The sequence below is a fragment of the Sabethes cyaneus genome, chromosome 3 (assembly GCF_943734655.1).
Source record: "Sabethes cyaneus chromosome 3, idSabCyanKW18_F2, whole genome shotgun sequence".
Lineage (NCBI taxonomy): Eukaryota > Metazoa > Arthropoda > Insecta > Diptera > Culicidae > Sabethes > Sabethes cyaneus.
This window is the reverse complement of record NC_071355.1, coordinates 68,036,026-68,054,340: the sequence shown is the minus strand read 5'-3', so window position 1 is coordinate 68,054,340 and position 18,315 is coordinate 68,036,026. Positions and strand designations below refer to the sequence as shown.

Below are 18,315 nucleotides of genomic sequence, written 5' to 3'. Positions count from 1 at the left end.
AGAATATAAATAGAAGGTCAAGTTTTGAAAATGGAATGTAGCTCCCAGGTTTTGCTTCCACAAAGTGGCGTTCTCTCGCCTTATGTATGGAACCTTATGGCGGTTGGGCTACTGAGGAAACTCAATGGTCTAGGCCAGAGTTTGCCAAATGAAGGTTCGTCAAAAGGGAATATGGTTTTGCTGATGACTATTTTATCCTAATAGTTAAAATGTGTTTGATCACATTATTTGACTTAATGCAGCAGGTATTACGCTTTACGCGTTGTGGAAACGCGGTCGTGAGAATCTGGACTTACGGTAAATCCGAACAAAACATCTATCGTTTTAATTTCAAAACGTAGAAGCACCAATGGAGCTCACGCTGGAGTATGTCGATCCGAATGGCGTGCATGGCCTTCGGGCAATGTAGACGAGCAATTGGTAACTATTGGTGGCTTAAACCCAAATACATACACTGGTTGTACACGGTAGTTCTCAAACGAATACTGACGTAGGGTTGTGGGGGTAAGTTGTGACTGACAAAACAAAGATAAACCATTCAAAAGATGTGCTTAATACCGATGTCTGGAGCATTTACTACAACTTCTACTGCCGCCCTAGAAGCTATTTTCAATATTAAACATTTACACTCCCACCTGAAGTAACAGGCATAGATATGTGCTTATCCACCACACGCGATTGGCCTTTGGCAGTCTGTGGACGGTTCCAGTGGTCATACTCGATTGTGGTCGTACATGTTGCTGAGGACAAGTTTGCTCTTGCGATGTAACGCTCATGCGTACTTTTTCGTATAGGACTTTCTCAAGGTATTTTCCTACTAGAGGGGAGTGGTTGTTAGGTTACATGGAAAGGAAAATTTCCGACTATGTAGTCTGTTACACCGACGGTTTGTTGCACGAAGTTCGCGTGGGTGCTGGTGTTTACTACCGTGAGCTGCAATTGGAGAAAACCGCGCGATAGTGCGAGCGAACGATTGCGCTCTTTTGAAGTACTAACACACCGGCAGCTTCTTGAATACGCCGCCTTTGATGATGTTATGGGTGACGTACCGTTGAAGTGCGCTCGTTTGCTGATTCGCTAGAATTAACGTACGCGGCTGAATATAAAGATTCATAGTTTGCAACGTTTTCATTTTTCTATTTCCAAATTTTGCTTGCTTATTCGAGAATAATAGACGAATGTTTGAAAAATAATCAAGAGGATACTGGTATACAGATTTTAAAAACCTGAGGAATAGTAAATATAACCGGTACAAAGTTATTTTTTAGTTATTGAGAAACTCTGTTTACAGCATTTGAAAAATTATATCTTGCAGTTTCCAATCGCTGGGAAGAACCGCCTACCAAAGGCTCTACACTGGGTTATTTCGAGGATTTGGGAGGAGGAAAAGCTACCAGAGGAATGGATGGAAGGAGTGGTTTGTTCCATCTACAAAAAGGGTGATCGGCTAGACTGCTGCAACTATCGCGGTATTACGCTGGTAAACGCCGTCTACAAGGTACTCTCCCAGCCAGAGATGCCATATTTTCTAAAAAAAATGTCTGCAACTGCTCGAAAACCGAAACAATCGAGCAGTTTTCCGTCTACTCGAATTTTCTGGTTTAAAAATAATCTGCGAAAATCTGCAAACTTTTTTAGGAAGTCTGTGAAAGTTTAAAGAGCTTCGAACAAAAATCTGCACCAAAACAATAAAAGTCAGAAAAACTGCAAATATCTGCAAATTTATAATGATCTGCAAGACCGTTCCAAAAATCTGCAATTTGCAGACAAATCTGCAAATCTGGTATCCCTGCTCCCAGCTCCTGTTACGCCGGTTGTCACCGATAGAACAAGGTTTTGTAGGGAATTATCAGGTGGGTTTCATGAGGGCTCGCGCAACTACGGACCGAATTTTTACTATCCGACAGATCTTGCAGAAATGTCGGGAGTACAACGTGCTCACGCATCACATCTTTATTGATTTCAAAGCAGCATACGATACAGTCGATCGAGACAACCTATGGCAGATAATGCACGAACATGGTTTTCCGGACAAACTGACGCGACTGATCAGAGCTACATTGGATCGAGTGATGTGTTTCGTACGCATCTTTGGGACACTCTCGAGTCCCTTCGAGACGCGGCGAGGGTTGAGACAAGGTAACGGTTTATCCTGCATGCTGTTCAATATCGCTCTTGAGGGGGTGATCCGACGAACGGGCATCGAAACGAGAGGTACGATTTTTACCAATGGTAGCCAACTTCTAGGCTTTGCAAATGACTTCGAAAATTGGGCTAAAAATAAATGCGTCGAAGATCAAATACATGAAAGGAAGAGGCTCAAAGGAAACAAACGCGCGTCTCTCACGGATGGTAACCGTTGACGGCAACGAACTAGAAGTGGTAGAGGAGTTCGTGTATTTGGCATCGCTGGTGACCGCGGACAACAACACTAGTAAGGAGATCCAGCGGCGCATCCATGCGGGAAATCGGGCCTACTTTGTCCTTCGTAAAACGCTACGATCAAGAAGCATACGCCGCCGCACGAAGCTAACAATGTACAAACTCCTTATTAGACCGGTAGTTCTTTATGGACTTGAAGCCGTGACGCTGCTCACGGAGGACATACGCGCCCTTGCCGTATTCGAGCGGAAAGTGCTGCGGACGATATTTGGCGGAGTACAAATTGAAAGCGGAGAGTGGCGGAGGCGTATGAATCACGAGCTACAGGAGAGACTCCCATCGTACATCTAGCGAAAGATAGCAGGCTACGGTGTACCGTAGCCCACCGCGGTGGGCCGGACACGTTGTAAGGATGCCGGACGACAGTGCGACGAAAATAGTCCTCTTCATCAAACTTACCGGCACCGGGAACAGGAGGGCCCAACGTTCACGATGGCTCGACCAGGTCGAAAGCGATTTGCGACTTCTGAGACGACTAGGAAATTGACGACGAGTGACCCAAGACCGAGTTGAATAGAGACGAATGCTTGAAACAGCACGAGCCACCCCGGCTCTATGCCGAAGAAGAAGAAGAAGAAGTTTCCAACAATAACATCGAAATAAAAAAATACGTATCGATTTTTTTGGCATAAAACGTGAAAAAAAATATTTCGTCGAAAAAAAAATTTGGACTGGAAATATGTATCCCATGGAATGACCCATACCGCACCTAATTCTGCACATGGTTCCTAATTTTGCGCACCGCATATTTTTCTTACAAATCATTGCATTTTCAAATAAATAGCTCTATGTATACATATTTTCCTAAATGTGTTCATAAAGATAAAAATTTGCCGCAAAAATGGAAGTTTTCACAGAAATGTGGGGTGCGCAGAATTTGGTGCGTTTACGGTGTATCTGTATAATTTTTGCGAGGAAATACTATCGCCTTACTGAAGAATAAAAACATGTTGCTTCCGGATTAAATAAAAACGAATCTTGATCCGCTAGTCGTCTGCTCTGGCTGGCCATTAATTGTATAAAGATCCGGATGTTGAGATAAGCAAGTGTTGTGGTGGTGGTACACTAACAATTTGGAGAGCATTTTCATTTTGATTGCTAACTGGGACTGGCATCAATTTCAGCAAAAAAAAGTCAGAATATTTGTCAAAATAATACTGCAGACCAGAAATGCTGACGACCAACTTGAAACTGGCTGAACCGTGTTTTTCAAAAGTTGTTGTTTACCAAAGTTATCGATTGTTGCGGGATTGAAATTCCATCGGAAGCTGTTTGTTGTCTATTCTTGTGTATTGCATTTGAAAAATGGTAAACAATGTGTCAAGGTGAACATTAAAAAATGTCGTCTTTGAAGTCACACTGGGTGAGGAGCAACAGATCAACAGCATCAAACAGAAATACCCTTGCCAAGTTAAGGTTGTGGTCAACTTCATTTATATATTATTCTCATATTCTAGAAAGTTAAACATCATTTCAAAATTAATACTGACTCTGTTTCCTGTCATGACTAGTCCTGTTATTTTGAACATTTTTTATGTGGCATTAAAAGTACGCTTTTCATTTTAGATGGTCTTCATTTTTTGTCCATTACTGTTCGTATAGTAGAAAGTTTGTGTGAACGAGTTTCGTCAACGGACAGGAAGCGACGGTTTCATTATCTATCGAAATATTCTGCCATGCGCTAAACCGTTACGCAATCGTTTTTTGGAAAACGATAGTCTGAGTCAACCGTCTGTTGTACTTACGTGTGGAAAGCATATCGATAGCGTTTATCATCCAGCGGAACGAAATCCATTATCATGAGGTATTCCGCGGTAAGCTCCAGACCAACAACCTTTACTTGAAAGGTGGGAAACATCCGCCGGCCGGCCTTGGTTACGATCATTTCGGTGCCCTGTTCGTGGAATTTATCCCATAAATGTTTACCCTCCAGCATGACCATGACGCTGGCGAGCGATGGATGATAAGGTTTATCGTCGGCGGTGTTCGATTTTTTGCTGTTATTCGATAGCGTTTTGCTGGCAATTCCATTAACGTTACCGTTCGGACTGCCGGCACCGCCGGTGGAGCTACTTTTACCCCCCGAGGCGCTGCCCTCGGTGCCGTTGAGATTTTTATTGCTACTTAACGAGTTATTATTGTTGGTATTTGTTAGAATACTACTGTTGCTATGAAGACTATCACTATCACAATTGATGCTGAGCTGCTCGACTTGCTCCAGAGGATTGTATTGGCTTTTGTTTGCGTTCTGCAGGCAGGCTGAAATGAGATAGGAAAAACAAGTCTTAAGCTTCTGATACGAAAATTTTATGCTGGCTTATTTTATTTGAAGAATACGATTGTGTTTACCAATATCACCGAGCTTTTTTGAGATTAGTTGAACAGAAATGGTTTCTATTTTTGTTCGTTTTAATGATATACTTGAATGGAAATCGAAACAATATGCGCTGGTTATTTTATAGCAAATGTGTAGACATGGTATTTTATGTATTTATATTTAAACAAAGATTTTTGAAAGTTTAGGTAGTATATTTCAATATTTAATTACAAAGCATTTATCGACACATTAACAAATTTCGAAATAATCTATCATAAGTAATATTACATTACCCACATTCTGCATTCCCAAGTCAGTTACCACTAGATGTTCAGCGATACAAATGAAGATTAATTATTGATCTACTAGTCTCAGAACATTCAACGCCCTCGATTAGTATGACAATTGACCCGTAAGGCAGCCGTTTTCGTCGGTGACAGTGCGCTAGACTCATGCCAAGCAGTTCATTTTTCTTTTTGTCTCCTTGGAGGAGCATGTACTTCAACCGGAACCCGAAACACAAAAGATCCAATGGAATGAAAACAATTTTGTCGAATTAGTTCTTGTCTTGCTGCCGGTAATTTATCAAACTGGGACAGCCCTCGGGTAGGTGAGAGAGAAGCAATAAGTGCGACATCAGAATGATTCATGGAATGCTGGCCGTCCAACCGGGAGCGAATGCAAAACATGTGGAAAAAATAAAACTCCAAGGAAACATGATTTCCAGCTGTACGCCGTTGGGATGGTTTCGATTTTCTTTCGGTTTCTTCGTCAACCCAAAGTGAAGAAAATCTGGGAAAACTTGAATTGATACTTTAATTGTTGGGTTTCATTCGAGCGAAACTAGTAGTGAATGATAATAATTATCCGTCTAGACTTAAAAGATACTTTTGTTTGAGTACTTTCGATTTAATGATAATTAATAATGCGATCACCAAAATAAGCATACAAAGTTAAAATATTATTGAAATCCGGCGAGTAAATGTTTAAAAAAGTAGGGTAACCAACTCTATCAAAATTGATCACCTGTACGAGGTATTTATTTTCAAACGACTTTCCAAACTGAGATCCACAGTCAACGACGAATAAAATTGTAAAATCTTAGGCAATTGAAACCAGGTATTCCCGACGATTTGATTTGGATTTTGGAATAACTCTACAAGGTGGAATTGATCATTACTAAGCCATTAGGCCGTATGCATGAAACATATATTGACGACATAAGGTTTCGACTGGACGGCGCATCATGCCGTACAATACATTTAGCAAGACAGAAATCTAAATGCGCCAGACACCAGTTTGGTAGCCGAAACCGTACTGGTTAATACCGTTGGATTATTTTTCGTGAAACTTGAGTCACAGATTTAAGCTTGTTAATCCAACCGTTCAGCAATTCGTGAGCTTAGGGCAAACAATCGAACCACAGTAGCAATCATCGTACTCGATATAGTGCACTGAGTCATCGAAAATTACTTGGACCGGACCAACTTGTGCAAGTAGAGTCGTAGAGGTTGTTTGAATGATATGCAATATTACTCCGATTAAAAAGTGGAGTTTGTTTCTAGAAGGTCTGATATTCATAATGATAAGATGTAAGACCTCCAAAGACAAGTATTCTGTTCAGTAGAAAGAGAAAAAGGAGTTTGTAATTAATGCTTTTTGCAAGGGGTAAAAGGACCACGTTATAGAAGTTTGTGACTATCTGGTTGGTTTATATTCTTACGGATTTCTAATTTAGTTGTATTGTGGAAGACGCAGAAATATCCTCCATACGTACAATTCTATCTATTATCTATGTTAGGGAATGCAATGATTCACCATGTGCATGTGCAAGATAAGATAAATGCAATTTCGATGATAACCTAAGAATATAATTGATTTGACCAAATAGGAAATCTATATTTACACACGTAACCGACACGATGAATTGGCTGCTGTCGAAGCGCATCAAACGACTTGAACACTCGCACTTCCCTAGCTCTTGCTTCTAATTGGCCAAAGGATGCTTAGCGTCGCAAAATCTGTGAATGAAAATTTCATTCGAGTGGAAAACGAGACTGTCTGGCAGAAGGCAGTGCATACATGCCTACCTACCAGCACAAAAGAAGCGCTATAACCAGAATTAAACAATTAGTTCAGCTCAATTTATGTCGGCTGTCGTAGGGAAATGAAACGACGATCATTTAAAATTAACAAGAAATAAATCTCGTCTCATCACCAGCAGACGCAGGTTCATACACGTATAGTATGTACTCAAGTTGGCAGCAGCCACAGCTTACACTTCTCAGCGCCGCGCCGAGGACATTCATGTGGTTGTTGCATACGATTGCAACTGCAATTAAACGAGGTGCCTTTGCTCGGCGTGCTGAGTGATGAGAACGAAGTGTCGTAAAAAGCGGTTGCTTACGTTCTGCAATGAAAGGCTATCACTGAGATTGAAATATTACTCTTTTTACAACGTTACAACCGAGCAGTAATAATATATACTGCTTTATGTCATCGTTCAACTTCAATTCAGCAGATAACTTTCTTAAGTATTTATTTGGTGCAAAATTAGGTAGTATGTTCACTTTATTATTGTACTATAATCTTAAAAGCATTTGTTCGTTCATTCTTTCATAGAAATGGAAATATTTCAAGTGCATTCTCTAATGAATAGCTCTCTCTACACATATTTTCCTAAATGTGTTAAAATTTGCAAGAATTTGGAAGTTTTGACTGACATGTGGAGTGCACTGAATTAGACACCATGCACAGGATTAGGTGCGTTTACGGTACCAGAATCAATCAAATCTACTGGTCTAGTCTGATTTTTCTACTAAAACAATGCTAATTGTATTGGTTTCGACTGTGGATGGTATTTGGGTTGGCAATTCGGCTTTTGCAGTCTAAATAATATCAAAACTATGATTTGTTGTAAAATTTACACTGCACAAGCCGAATTGCCAACCCACAATGCTTATTTGCTAAAATCGTATGTACATGAGAATAATTGTGTTCTTTTATGCTTTAGTAATAAAAATGTACAATAGATACTTGTGGAAGATCAACTTACAAGCAAAACACGTTGCACCATGATTAGTCTCAGTACACGGTAGTGATCCAGATAGGGAGAATGATTAATCACACTAGGACAAATCCCTCAAAGATAGATGAATGAATTCTTCTCCGCACACGCTTAATCTACAAGTTCCAATCGAGTTGGCGCGGAGTCAATGATAAACTAGATGAAACTGGGAAATTTCGATATGAGGCCCTATCATATTGCCAAATATATTGGGTCGTTGAATGGCAGGTGGGACTCAAACTCACACTCTCTCGCCCAAGTGTTTTTGACATTAAACTACCGCCGCACTCTTGCCTCCCTTGCAAAAATATTTACCGTTGGCGGGGGAGCGAATGTGTGCGTGATGGAATGGTTAAACCTGGAGGGAGAAAATTAGATATGAGTCTATCTAATATAAGGGTATAAGGGTGGATATTTTTATGCAGAAGCGTCAATCGAGGCCGACCGTGTCTGAGCAGTAGACAATCATCCAGAAGAAGCAGGTGCTGGTGAAAGACATTTTTGCGGTGAAGCGCGACATTGTGATCATAATGGATGACGAGATCTTCTACTTGGATACTGCGGGCCCCACCAAGGAGGTAAACGATGACGTCAGATACTGTCCTCATATCAGGTTCAGCTCCCAAAAGAAGGTCCTTTTGTGGCTGACGACCAGCGAAAATGGAACATCCAAGTCGCTGTTCTTTACTTCGGGGCTTATGGTGAACAGTACGATGTAGAGTACGAAGTGCCTGCCGGAAGTTCCCGCCCCGCTTTCATCAAGAAGTATCACGCGAAAGGGATGTGATTTTTTGCCTGGACATGGCCTTGACCTATTATGTCAATCACTCGAGGAGATGCATCGGCTGAAAATAAACATACCGAAGACTGTCAACCGTTCTTACGTCCCCCAAAAATTTTGGGCGAACCCCAAATGAATGATCTACTCCAATAATTTTGTTGCCAAAACGGAGGGACAGATCGCCAAGGCCACAAAAGAGCCTCAGAACATGGTGGCATCCATCTTTTAATCGACGTTTTCTGACATCACCCCTTCTAGGGGTGACATTGTGCCAAAAGCATAAAGTTAGGTTAAAAACCTAAACAGTGAACATTAGCATGTTTATAAACAATACACATAAATATTAGTATAAAGAAGTTCACATGGGGCCGTCCATGAACTAAGTGGACTATTAGGGGCAGGGGGTCGGCCAAAAACAACGCAGCATACAAAAAGTATGAACGAAAATAAGCCGGAGAGGTCTGAAATAACTAAAAATGAGTTCGCAGTCAATGGACAGGCTTTATATAGTCAGTAGCGTTTCTAGGGTTAACAAGGGGGAGATATATGAAGGGGTGTATCCTAAGGGGGCATACCTATTTGTTCATTTAACAAAAGTAACCATTACTTCGTTCGAGAACCCGCGGCCGCAGAACATGTGGCTTATCCCACCCCTTTCCCCTTCCTTAAAACTGGCAGTTTATACACGGTATAATATATTCGTCTTATATTAGATTGTTTATTCAAAGTATCTGAAATTTCCAGAGAAAAAGTAAAAATTAGTTTAAATTATTTAGCAGACCTATGATGCTGTTTGCTCCAAAATGGATGATGCAATCTAATCTGTCAAAATATTGTGCTCAATAGTAAATAATGTGAGTGTGCTGGTGTATACTGACGTATTTTTGTTGTGTATGTGAAATTCACAAATTGGATCGATCATTATGGCCCCGTGAAGCTCGAAAAGTACAAAGTTTCGAAAAATATTATTTTCGTAATCAAAACTTATCCAACGCCTAATAACCTTTCAATACATTGTAAATGATTAGTTTATATACCTTCAAGATAGCAAGTTGATGCGATTTCTTGTTTGAGTTGGTTTATGCGGGACATTTTTTACAGGCGTTATTTCCGCGTGTTTTTGATCGCGAACTTTGAAACCCTCCCAGGTAACCAATAAGCATTAAAATAAGCAGTAAATCAGCCGTTTATTAGCATCCCTGGCGTTTTATACCGCAGGTTGTTGTTTATCAGCTTTTTGACTGCATAACTGTTGTAAATTGGCATCCACAATTCTATTTAAATTCTTCTTGTTTGTTTTTAACTAGCTGGAAATAAGCATTGTCAGCACTATAAGAGGGCTAGCAGTAAAGTAGCCGCATATTTTGCCAAAATAGCATATAAGTAGCATTTAAATGCTTAAATGCTTATTGGCTTACTTTTAAATTGCATTGGAAATGCTTATTGGTTACCTGGGCTGTTTAGGCTAAATAGTTTGCTAATATCATCTGTGTTCCATTCTAAGTTATGAATGTTCATCATTATTTTGAATTTAGGTCACCAGTTTCTATAAATATAATAAATTTTCACAAATGAACATTGGTTTTTGGCACAATCTCACCCCAGTGGCACAATCTCACCCTGGATGGCGGTACTCAAATGAAAGTTATCCATTGCAATTTAAAAGAAGACTAGTGAAAAAAATATTCCGATTTGGTTTTGATGAAATCTCGAACTTTTCTTCGAATACCCGCTCACCATATAGAGTAGGGCGGGGCATAAGTGCGATGTTTGAAGTTGTCATCAATTTTCGTGAGATATAAAGGACAACAACATAATATATTTTATAGTGATGCAGTAACTCAATGTCTTCACATTCAACTATAAATCATCTGCGGTAATAGTGTTTTGCAAAATAAATTCTTCTTTCTTGATCAAGTGCTGATTCGTACTTTTACCCCACTAGCGGGGCAAAAGTTCGAAGCTAGAATCCATGAAATTAGCCCAGCAGTAGTTAACAAAACCTTATTATCTTCAATCTGCGTTATGTTTCGGTAAGGAATATTCTCAATTTGCACCTTTCCTATTTTGCGTTGGTGTATTGCAGCCTCCGTTAGATCGAAACTTTTCAAAACGTTTGTTTTTTGTTTCATCAGTGGAAACACATTGTTTTTCTTCGGCCAGCATCTGTAGAGCACACAGTTTTCTGCAGATCATTTATTTCTAGTATCTGTAATATAGTGCCTAAAGCTGTATATAATTAGCTATACATTTTTGCCTCGTCCATGAATCGAACTTTTGCCCCGTTCGTGAATCGCACTTTTACCCCGCTAAGCGCTTGACGGGTTTAGATTAAATTACGGAAAAGCGAAACATATTTTGTAAATTCTTTTCACCGTATTTTCAAAACAGATATGTGAGTGATGTAAAACGCTGCTACAAATTTTCAACAAGTAATATCCTCCTGTTGATATCGTATTTGCCGTATAACGAAAAATTACATCAAAACCGCCCTAAAATAACATTTGCACATAACTCAGCAACTATGCTTCGTAAGCAACCAAAGTTTATGTTAGATTCAAGCTGTCAAAGTAGTCACCCATCCATGCCAATGTAGAAAATTTACTCGGAATCTGCACCGATAAATCACTGAATCGCACTTTTACCCGCACGCACTTTTACCCCTCCTTACTCTATTGGACAATCTGTTGGCTAATCTGAGTGGCCATTTTGCTCCACCATCCCTTCGTTTGTCTTTGTCGCATCCCTAGTCGCCTTTCCCCTGTTGTTCAACTTCTGTTTGACAATATTGTTTATTTAGCCCAATATTTCGCAATTGGGCGGAATTGGGGCAGTTGGGTGGATTGATGACCGTTTCGAAAAAATCCATCCCGTTGTCTCGACCACTGGAAAGTAGGAACTTCTTCGCTGTAAATAGTGGCAGCTTGCCAAATCAAGCGAAAATTTTACAGGTCCATTATTGTGAGTTTTCATGTTCGGTATAATACGTATTTTCAGATACTCCCGCTAGTACACTTTGGAATCCATAGTCTTGTTTGTCACGAAACCCTATTTTTTTGTCCGCAACTGCAAACACCTTGCCGGATCACAAGCTTTCTTGCGAATTTTTAAGCAAACCGAATTTGAATCACCTCGAGCAGTTGCTTTATAGAATTTTTGTCCGGGAAGTTGTCCGTAATCCATATTCACGTACGTTTCATTGTGCATGAGGATGCATCCTTCGTACTTCGTAAGAACCTCTTTGTACAACTTTTGGACACGTATTTTGGTCACTAGATTTTGTTTCATGTGCGGCTTCCATGAAGTATAACTTCTTTGAAACAAAATTAATCGTGACGAATCTTTCAGCACTGAAAGAGAAAACATTTCAAGACAAACTGCTCCAGATCCACTCCAGATCCGACCACTAAGAGCGCTGCGGTAAAGTATATAGTACTCTATTAAAGTTATTAAATGACTTGAGCTTTAGAAACTCAACCAGGTTTTGTACCTCGCTAACACAGTTGTTATACAGTTGTTATGCCAACTAGTTATATGACTAATTTTGGTTATAGATAAGTCGCCACAGAAGTACCAAAATTGTGTTGCTTGGGTAGCAACTTAAATTACAATGCATTACTGATTTCTGAATCTGCTTCGATTACCGATAACTATAAAGTAGTAATTGGTAATTAAAATGAATTATAGTAATGTAGTTTTATAGTTTTTGATAATTACATCCAGATCCACGTACATATCCTTAGGTGTTATGGACGTAAATAAATATAGTAATGGAACAGCAGTGGCAAATTCTAAATATACTTTATGTAGGGTCTTTTTCCAATTCCCGTCGTATTAAGTAAAGCCAGTCTAATTTTAATCATTTGCTGGATGGATTTAATGAATACTCCAAAAGTTCTTGTGCTGATTTGACTAAAACACACTTACCTTCCGATCCGTGAACTATTATAGCATATTATTGAAATTACGCAACTGACTTTATTTCTAAAATTCGACGTACCGTTTTAAAACCCGTCCATCAAAATTTTTCATCGTGCGAACTAAAAATCACAACAATGTTTACGAAGCTAACGCGCATGTATTTGTGTAGGACGGCATGACAAATGTTATTCTACAAAATTTCTGCAGGTAAGGCAAGTTATTTTCATTTATGAATGACGGAAATTAAAACGATTAGTCGACATTGTCTTCTTCGTCGCACGAAAAAACGTAGGAAATTTGGCTGGTAGGACTTCTTTAATGATAAAAAGCATTTAAATAGATCTCAGCTCACTTTGATTGATCGCGTATGATAGACAACTAACTAAAATATTAGGGAATAACCTGTTTTGCATTGTGTGTCATAAAAATGCTGATATTTTTAATAATTTGTGTTGGATAGGACGGGAATAGGCAATTACGACGATGTAGCAACATACCCTATTATTTTTAAATTTTATATTTCATTCGCATCTGTGAAGTGCCTCAACATTCTGATGACTGACGACACGGCGCCGCACAGAGGAGTATTTGGCTCAAATAGCTGGTCAAAAAGGGAAATATCGAAACGCTTCTTTATTCATCATATTGTACGTATCTGTGTTCCTAGATATCTGGCGCATTAGTTGGCAACCATTTTGAATTCTTTCGTTTTGTTTTAGGATTGCACCCGCTATTGAAATATTGATGTTTTTGGAGCGATGAAACTTCTTTTAAAAATTACCAAAATTTATTTCCATTTTTCTTGAAGTTGGAGTTAACTATCAACGTAAATCAAAATGCTTCTTCAATTAGAAGATATGTGTCATGTTTTAGTCTTGAAGAAAGTATTTTTATAGCTTAAACATAGTTTAAAGGAACGCCAAAGGCATTTACTATTATGATAAAAAAAAATTTGTTTCAAAATAGTTTTTGTTTATCTTCCGGGTCCGTCCGGGCTGAAAATTCGATGTCGTCTGATAGAGTAGGGTTCAGACTAACTGTTCATGGAAGTACATTTTGCGAAAATTTGCGAATTCGCGATTCATCTATTTTTTAGTCACGCTGGGTTTTTACATTTTTGCGAATTATTTATTTTTCATGATCTTTTAACTAAACAGAATCCACCCAAACATTCAACAAAAAAGTTTTTAAACAGTTGTTTGTAGTTGCTGGAATACATCTGCGTCGTTGGATAGAAAATTGGAGATCTTAAAAGAAAAATACACTATACCTTTACACAAAACATCACATCGAAATGGTCAACTTGAATTTACGCTCGCAGCACCTCGTATCCAAGATCGTTTTTCCCAAGAATGAATAACACCAAATGGATCAGTAGAAACATTGCATTTTCTGCTTGAAATAGCTATTCCGGGAGATTACAGTCTCTTCAAAAATAATTTACAGAATTGAGCAAATGAGTTAAACGACGAGTATTATAACTGATAAATTAGGCACCTAGGTGGCAATGTAAATTTCCATAGTGTTTATCTAATTATTCAACTCTGCCGGGGACCTTCCCATCTTATAAAACCGAGAATGTGAGAAACAGCAATATTATAGAGGATAGATACTTCTTTGCCCATTAGGGCCACCTAGAGGAAGGATATAAATCTTATCTCTCCTCAAATTATTAGTCTCTGACTTTTCTTTTGTCATTTAGTCTTAAATAACTAGTAAACGGTGTTATTTATGAATGAAAGCCCGGACATCCAGTAAGCTTCAAATTACGATACCGGACTAATAAAGCAGTCAAAGTATGTTCGAGTTTCAGCTGGGTGGTGCTGCTAGAGTCAGTAGGGTCGTTATACTAGGCCCGTAATTGTCCTGTATTTTAACAGCTGTAAAATCTGTCAATACAGAAGAGGCAAATAGTTTAAAGTCGTTTAAATGCAAGGCTTTGCGTTGAAATTCAACTGCTTTCTCGAAGATCAGTTTTATTGCAGATTTTATGCTTCCAAATAAACAGAATATTGAATTTTAGCATCATGTGATGTTTATTAGGTAAAACATGATTTAAAAGGACAGAATATCACTTTTAGGTGGATAAAACCCAATATTTAATCATCTAAAGTTATATTTGTATACTTTTACGGTATTTAACAGCCATTCAAGCTTGAAGATGCGTTGAAATAATTTTGACCAACTTTTTGATCCAAATACTCCTTTGTGCGCCGGTCGGCCGCTTTCTTTACTACTGTGTCTTTAGCAGTGATTAAAACATTGTTCACCCGTCCGATATTAGCTGAAACTAAATCCAGACTAGCTTTGTTGTGCGGTGGTCTCACTTATCTCACAGTAAAGTCTTGATTGACACTTTATTTTCTATTGTCTCTTTATTTTTTTTTTCTTTTTGCGATATGGTTTAAATAAATAAATAAATGATGTAGTAGCCTCCTACTAATGTTAATAAGAAATCATAAGAAGACCAATTTCGGAAGCAGATTTTGAGCCAAAAACAGTGGCTCTGTTTTTAAAAATGTATTCTTGCAAATTTGAACACAGAAAATATATTTTCATGAATAGAATTTTTATTTCAAACAAAAAACTGCTTTTGAAACTCACAAAATCGATGACGCCTAATTTCACCTTAAAATGCAAGAAAAGAAGGTAAATTGAATTTTTATATTAGTTTTGGACGCTTTGTTGTTCCTGCTCATTTCAACTAAATAATTCTATCGAACACAAACTCAAGCATCAAATGAAATTCTAGTAAAATTGCTATAGAGTAGGGCGGGGCATAAATGCGATGTTTGAGCTTGTCATCATTTTTTGTGAGATATAAAAAAGAACAACAACAAAATATATTTTGTAGTGATGCAGTAACTCAATATCTTTACATTCAACTATAAATCATCTGGAATAATAGTGTTATGCAAAATAAATCCTTCATTCTTCTGATTTAGTGCCGATTCGCAGTTTTACCCCACTAGCGGGGTAAAAGTGCGAAGCTCGAATCCATGAAATTAGCACAGCAGTAGCTATCAAAACCATATTATCTTCAATCTGCGGTAGGTTTCGGCAAGGAATATTCTCAATTTGCACCTTTTCTATTTTGCGCTGGTGTATTTTAGTCTCGGTCAGATCGAAACTTTTCCAAACGTTTGTTTTTTGTTTCATCAGTGGAAAACATTGTTTTCCTTCGGCCAACATCTGTAGAGCACACAGTTTTCTGCAGTTCTTTCATTTCAGGTGTCTGTAATATAGTGCCTAAAGCTGTATATAATTAGCTATACATTTTTGCCTCGTCCATGAATCGCACTTTTGTCCCGTTCGTGAATTGCACTTTCACCCCGCTAGGCGCTTGACGGGGTTTGATTAAATGATGGAAAAGCGAAATATATTTAGTAAATTCTTTTCACCGTATTTTTAAAATAGACATGTGAGTGTTGTAAAACGCTGCTACAAATTTTCAACAAGTAATATCCTACTGTTGATATCGTATTTGCCGTATAACGAAAAATTACATCAAATCCGCCATAATATAACATTTGCACATAACTCAGCAACTATGCTTCGTAAACAACCAAAGTTTATATTAGATTCAAGCTGTCAAAGTAGTCACCTTTCAATGCGAATGCAATCAATTTACTCGGAATCTGCACCGATAAATCATTGAATCGCACTTTTACCCCTTCTTACTCTATTGCAATTCAATGAAAAAGTACAGATGGTGAAGTCATAAAATGTTGCAACGATTCTTTTATTATTTCTTTCCACTGTCAGAGCAAGGTACGTTTAACTATATTTGAAATATTACTCTTACTATTACTAATATTGTTAGCCTGAATTATATGCTTATTTTGTGTTATTTTATAAGAACATAAGGGTAACTATTTTAAATTTCTGTTATGACATTTAAACTCTATATTTCATAAGATGTTTCAATTGCTGTTTGGAAATAGAATTAATGGTTGGTCAGCTGCGTTCGCATCAGAGTACAATAGGACATCATAATTCTGATGTCAAGTAACTAGCCAATCGAGAAAAACTTTCAGTGAGCTTAATTTCAACATTAGACAAGAATAAAACCCGTAAATGGTCCCATATGTACAATTCAGATACATCTAGTTTATTATGTTTAATATACCTATTTATTGTACAACCGCTGAATAACAAAGTTACTAAAGTGTGCCGCAATCGCGTCAGCAAATACCTGTTAGCGAGTTAGCTGGGATCTCGCGGAATTGCGGTCAATGGTTTATAGGTTGATAATGTTCCAAATGAAAGCCTGCTGCTTTAATTTCTTTTAGCGACGACAAAAAATAGACCGAAAAATAAGTTTATTGATAATACTGGTACTAAAGCAAAGCGTTTAAGTTGTTTAAGCTAAACGAAATTTCTTGTCAAATGTTAACAAGTATCACAGATTATAGTTCGATATATAACGATAAGGTATATATATATAGCACACTCAGCTAATTTGCAAAATTTGAATAAAATCTTAGAGCGTGTAAATGATGGGTTCAACGCGGAACTGCTTAAAACCGTAATTCCAAAATCATCAAAAATTCCAACAAATGCCAAAAAACACCGTGGCGTTAAGTGTCTAATGAACTGACAGGTTTAGGTGGGAATAACGTTGCTTTTAGCTTCATCAAGTTGTAGTTCCTTTGGGAACACCGTGGAATGCAGCTTAAATTCCGCCGTCATTCACAGATGCACTCGATCACCCCCGTGTGTTGCATCAGCTGGACAATCAATTAGAGAATTCAAACAGCGTCTAATTAATGATTGTATCGAAATCGCAGTCCACTCCTTTGTGTGGTTTTTGGAAACTTCCCGGAACGTGGATCAACTATTTTATTTGGTAAGGCAAATCTTTCTTGCCTGAACTGCCTATGTGCCCATGTCTTTCTGCTACTGGTATTTACTACCGCTACTGAGAAGTGAGGACTGTTTATTTTCGTGAACGACTTCAACATATACAAACTGTGAGAGCCGGCAAGCAACCAGAAGACAAAATCGTTCAGGGAAAAAAGAGTCAGAGAAAAATCCTCTAATTACAACATAAATATTTGCCTGAGACATGACATTGTAAATTATGATACCTCTCGAGAAGGGAGACGAGTCCGTGTTGGCGTTCTGGTGGAAAAGAGACGCACCACTAGAACAAGATTCGCTCTGGTGACTGGTTGATACGAGCAGCGCTACAAGTTACCTACTTTTGGTGTGAACTGTCTACCAAAGATGTGTGGTGATTTTAACGATATCATCGACACACTTGAGATGCGCCGCCGGCGGTGGCCAGGCTAAACCGTTCACAGCATGACCGCTTTCTCATGTACCTAAGACCTCGCGTACGTCTGGACGTCTGGAGTGATGGAAATACAATGTAAACACTGGAACAACGATCAATGTGTTACCCCGGGCGGCAGGATGGAAAATTGTGGTAAATCAAGTGTAGGGATAGAGGCATCAGGTATGACCGTTGGTGTTTGTCGAGTTTTCGTTTAAAATTGGACTAAGGAAACCTTAGAATACTTTGTATATAGATAATATTAGAGGTTGTTGCTGCGAATTGTGACTAATGTTGCTTTTACTCCATAAAAGTTTATCACAATATTGTAATGAAGAGTGTTATATACGTTGGGAAAGATATTTTCAGTAGCTAGACAGGAAAAATTTACAAATATTTCATCTCAGCAAATAAAAAGAAGTTTCATCAAGAACTCAATAAAACGAAGCTTGATGAATGGTTAAAGACAACGATGAAAACAAATGGCATAAACTGACTATGGCAATCAA

The 18,315-nt window shown here is 38.4% G+C and overlaps 1 protein-coding gene across 1 annotated transcript in view; it reads right to left on the bottom strand.

Moving 5' to 3' along the window:
- Nucleotides 1–18,315, bottom strand: part of LOC128741864 (T-box transcription factor TBX1-A) — a 67,419-nt gene that overhangs the window by 37,947 nt on the left and 11,157 nt on the right. Inside the window, exon 2 of the mRNA XM_053837967.1 lies at nt 4,188–4,701. Within this exon, the coding sequence (XP_053693942.1) occupies nt 4,188–4,701 (514 nt within the window). The remainder of the gene's footprint in view (nt 1–4,187; nt 4,702–18,315) is intronic.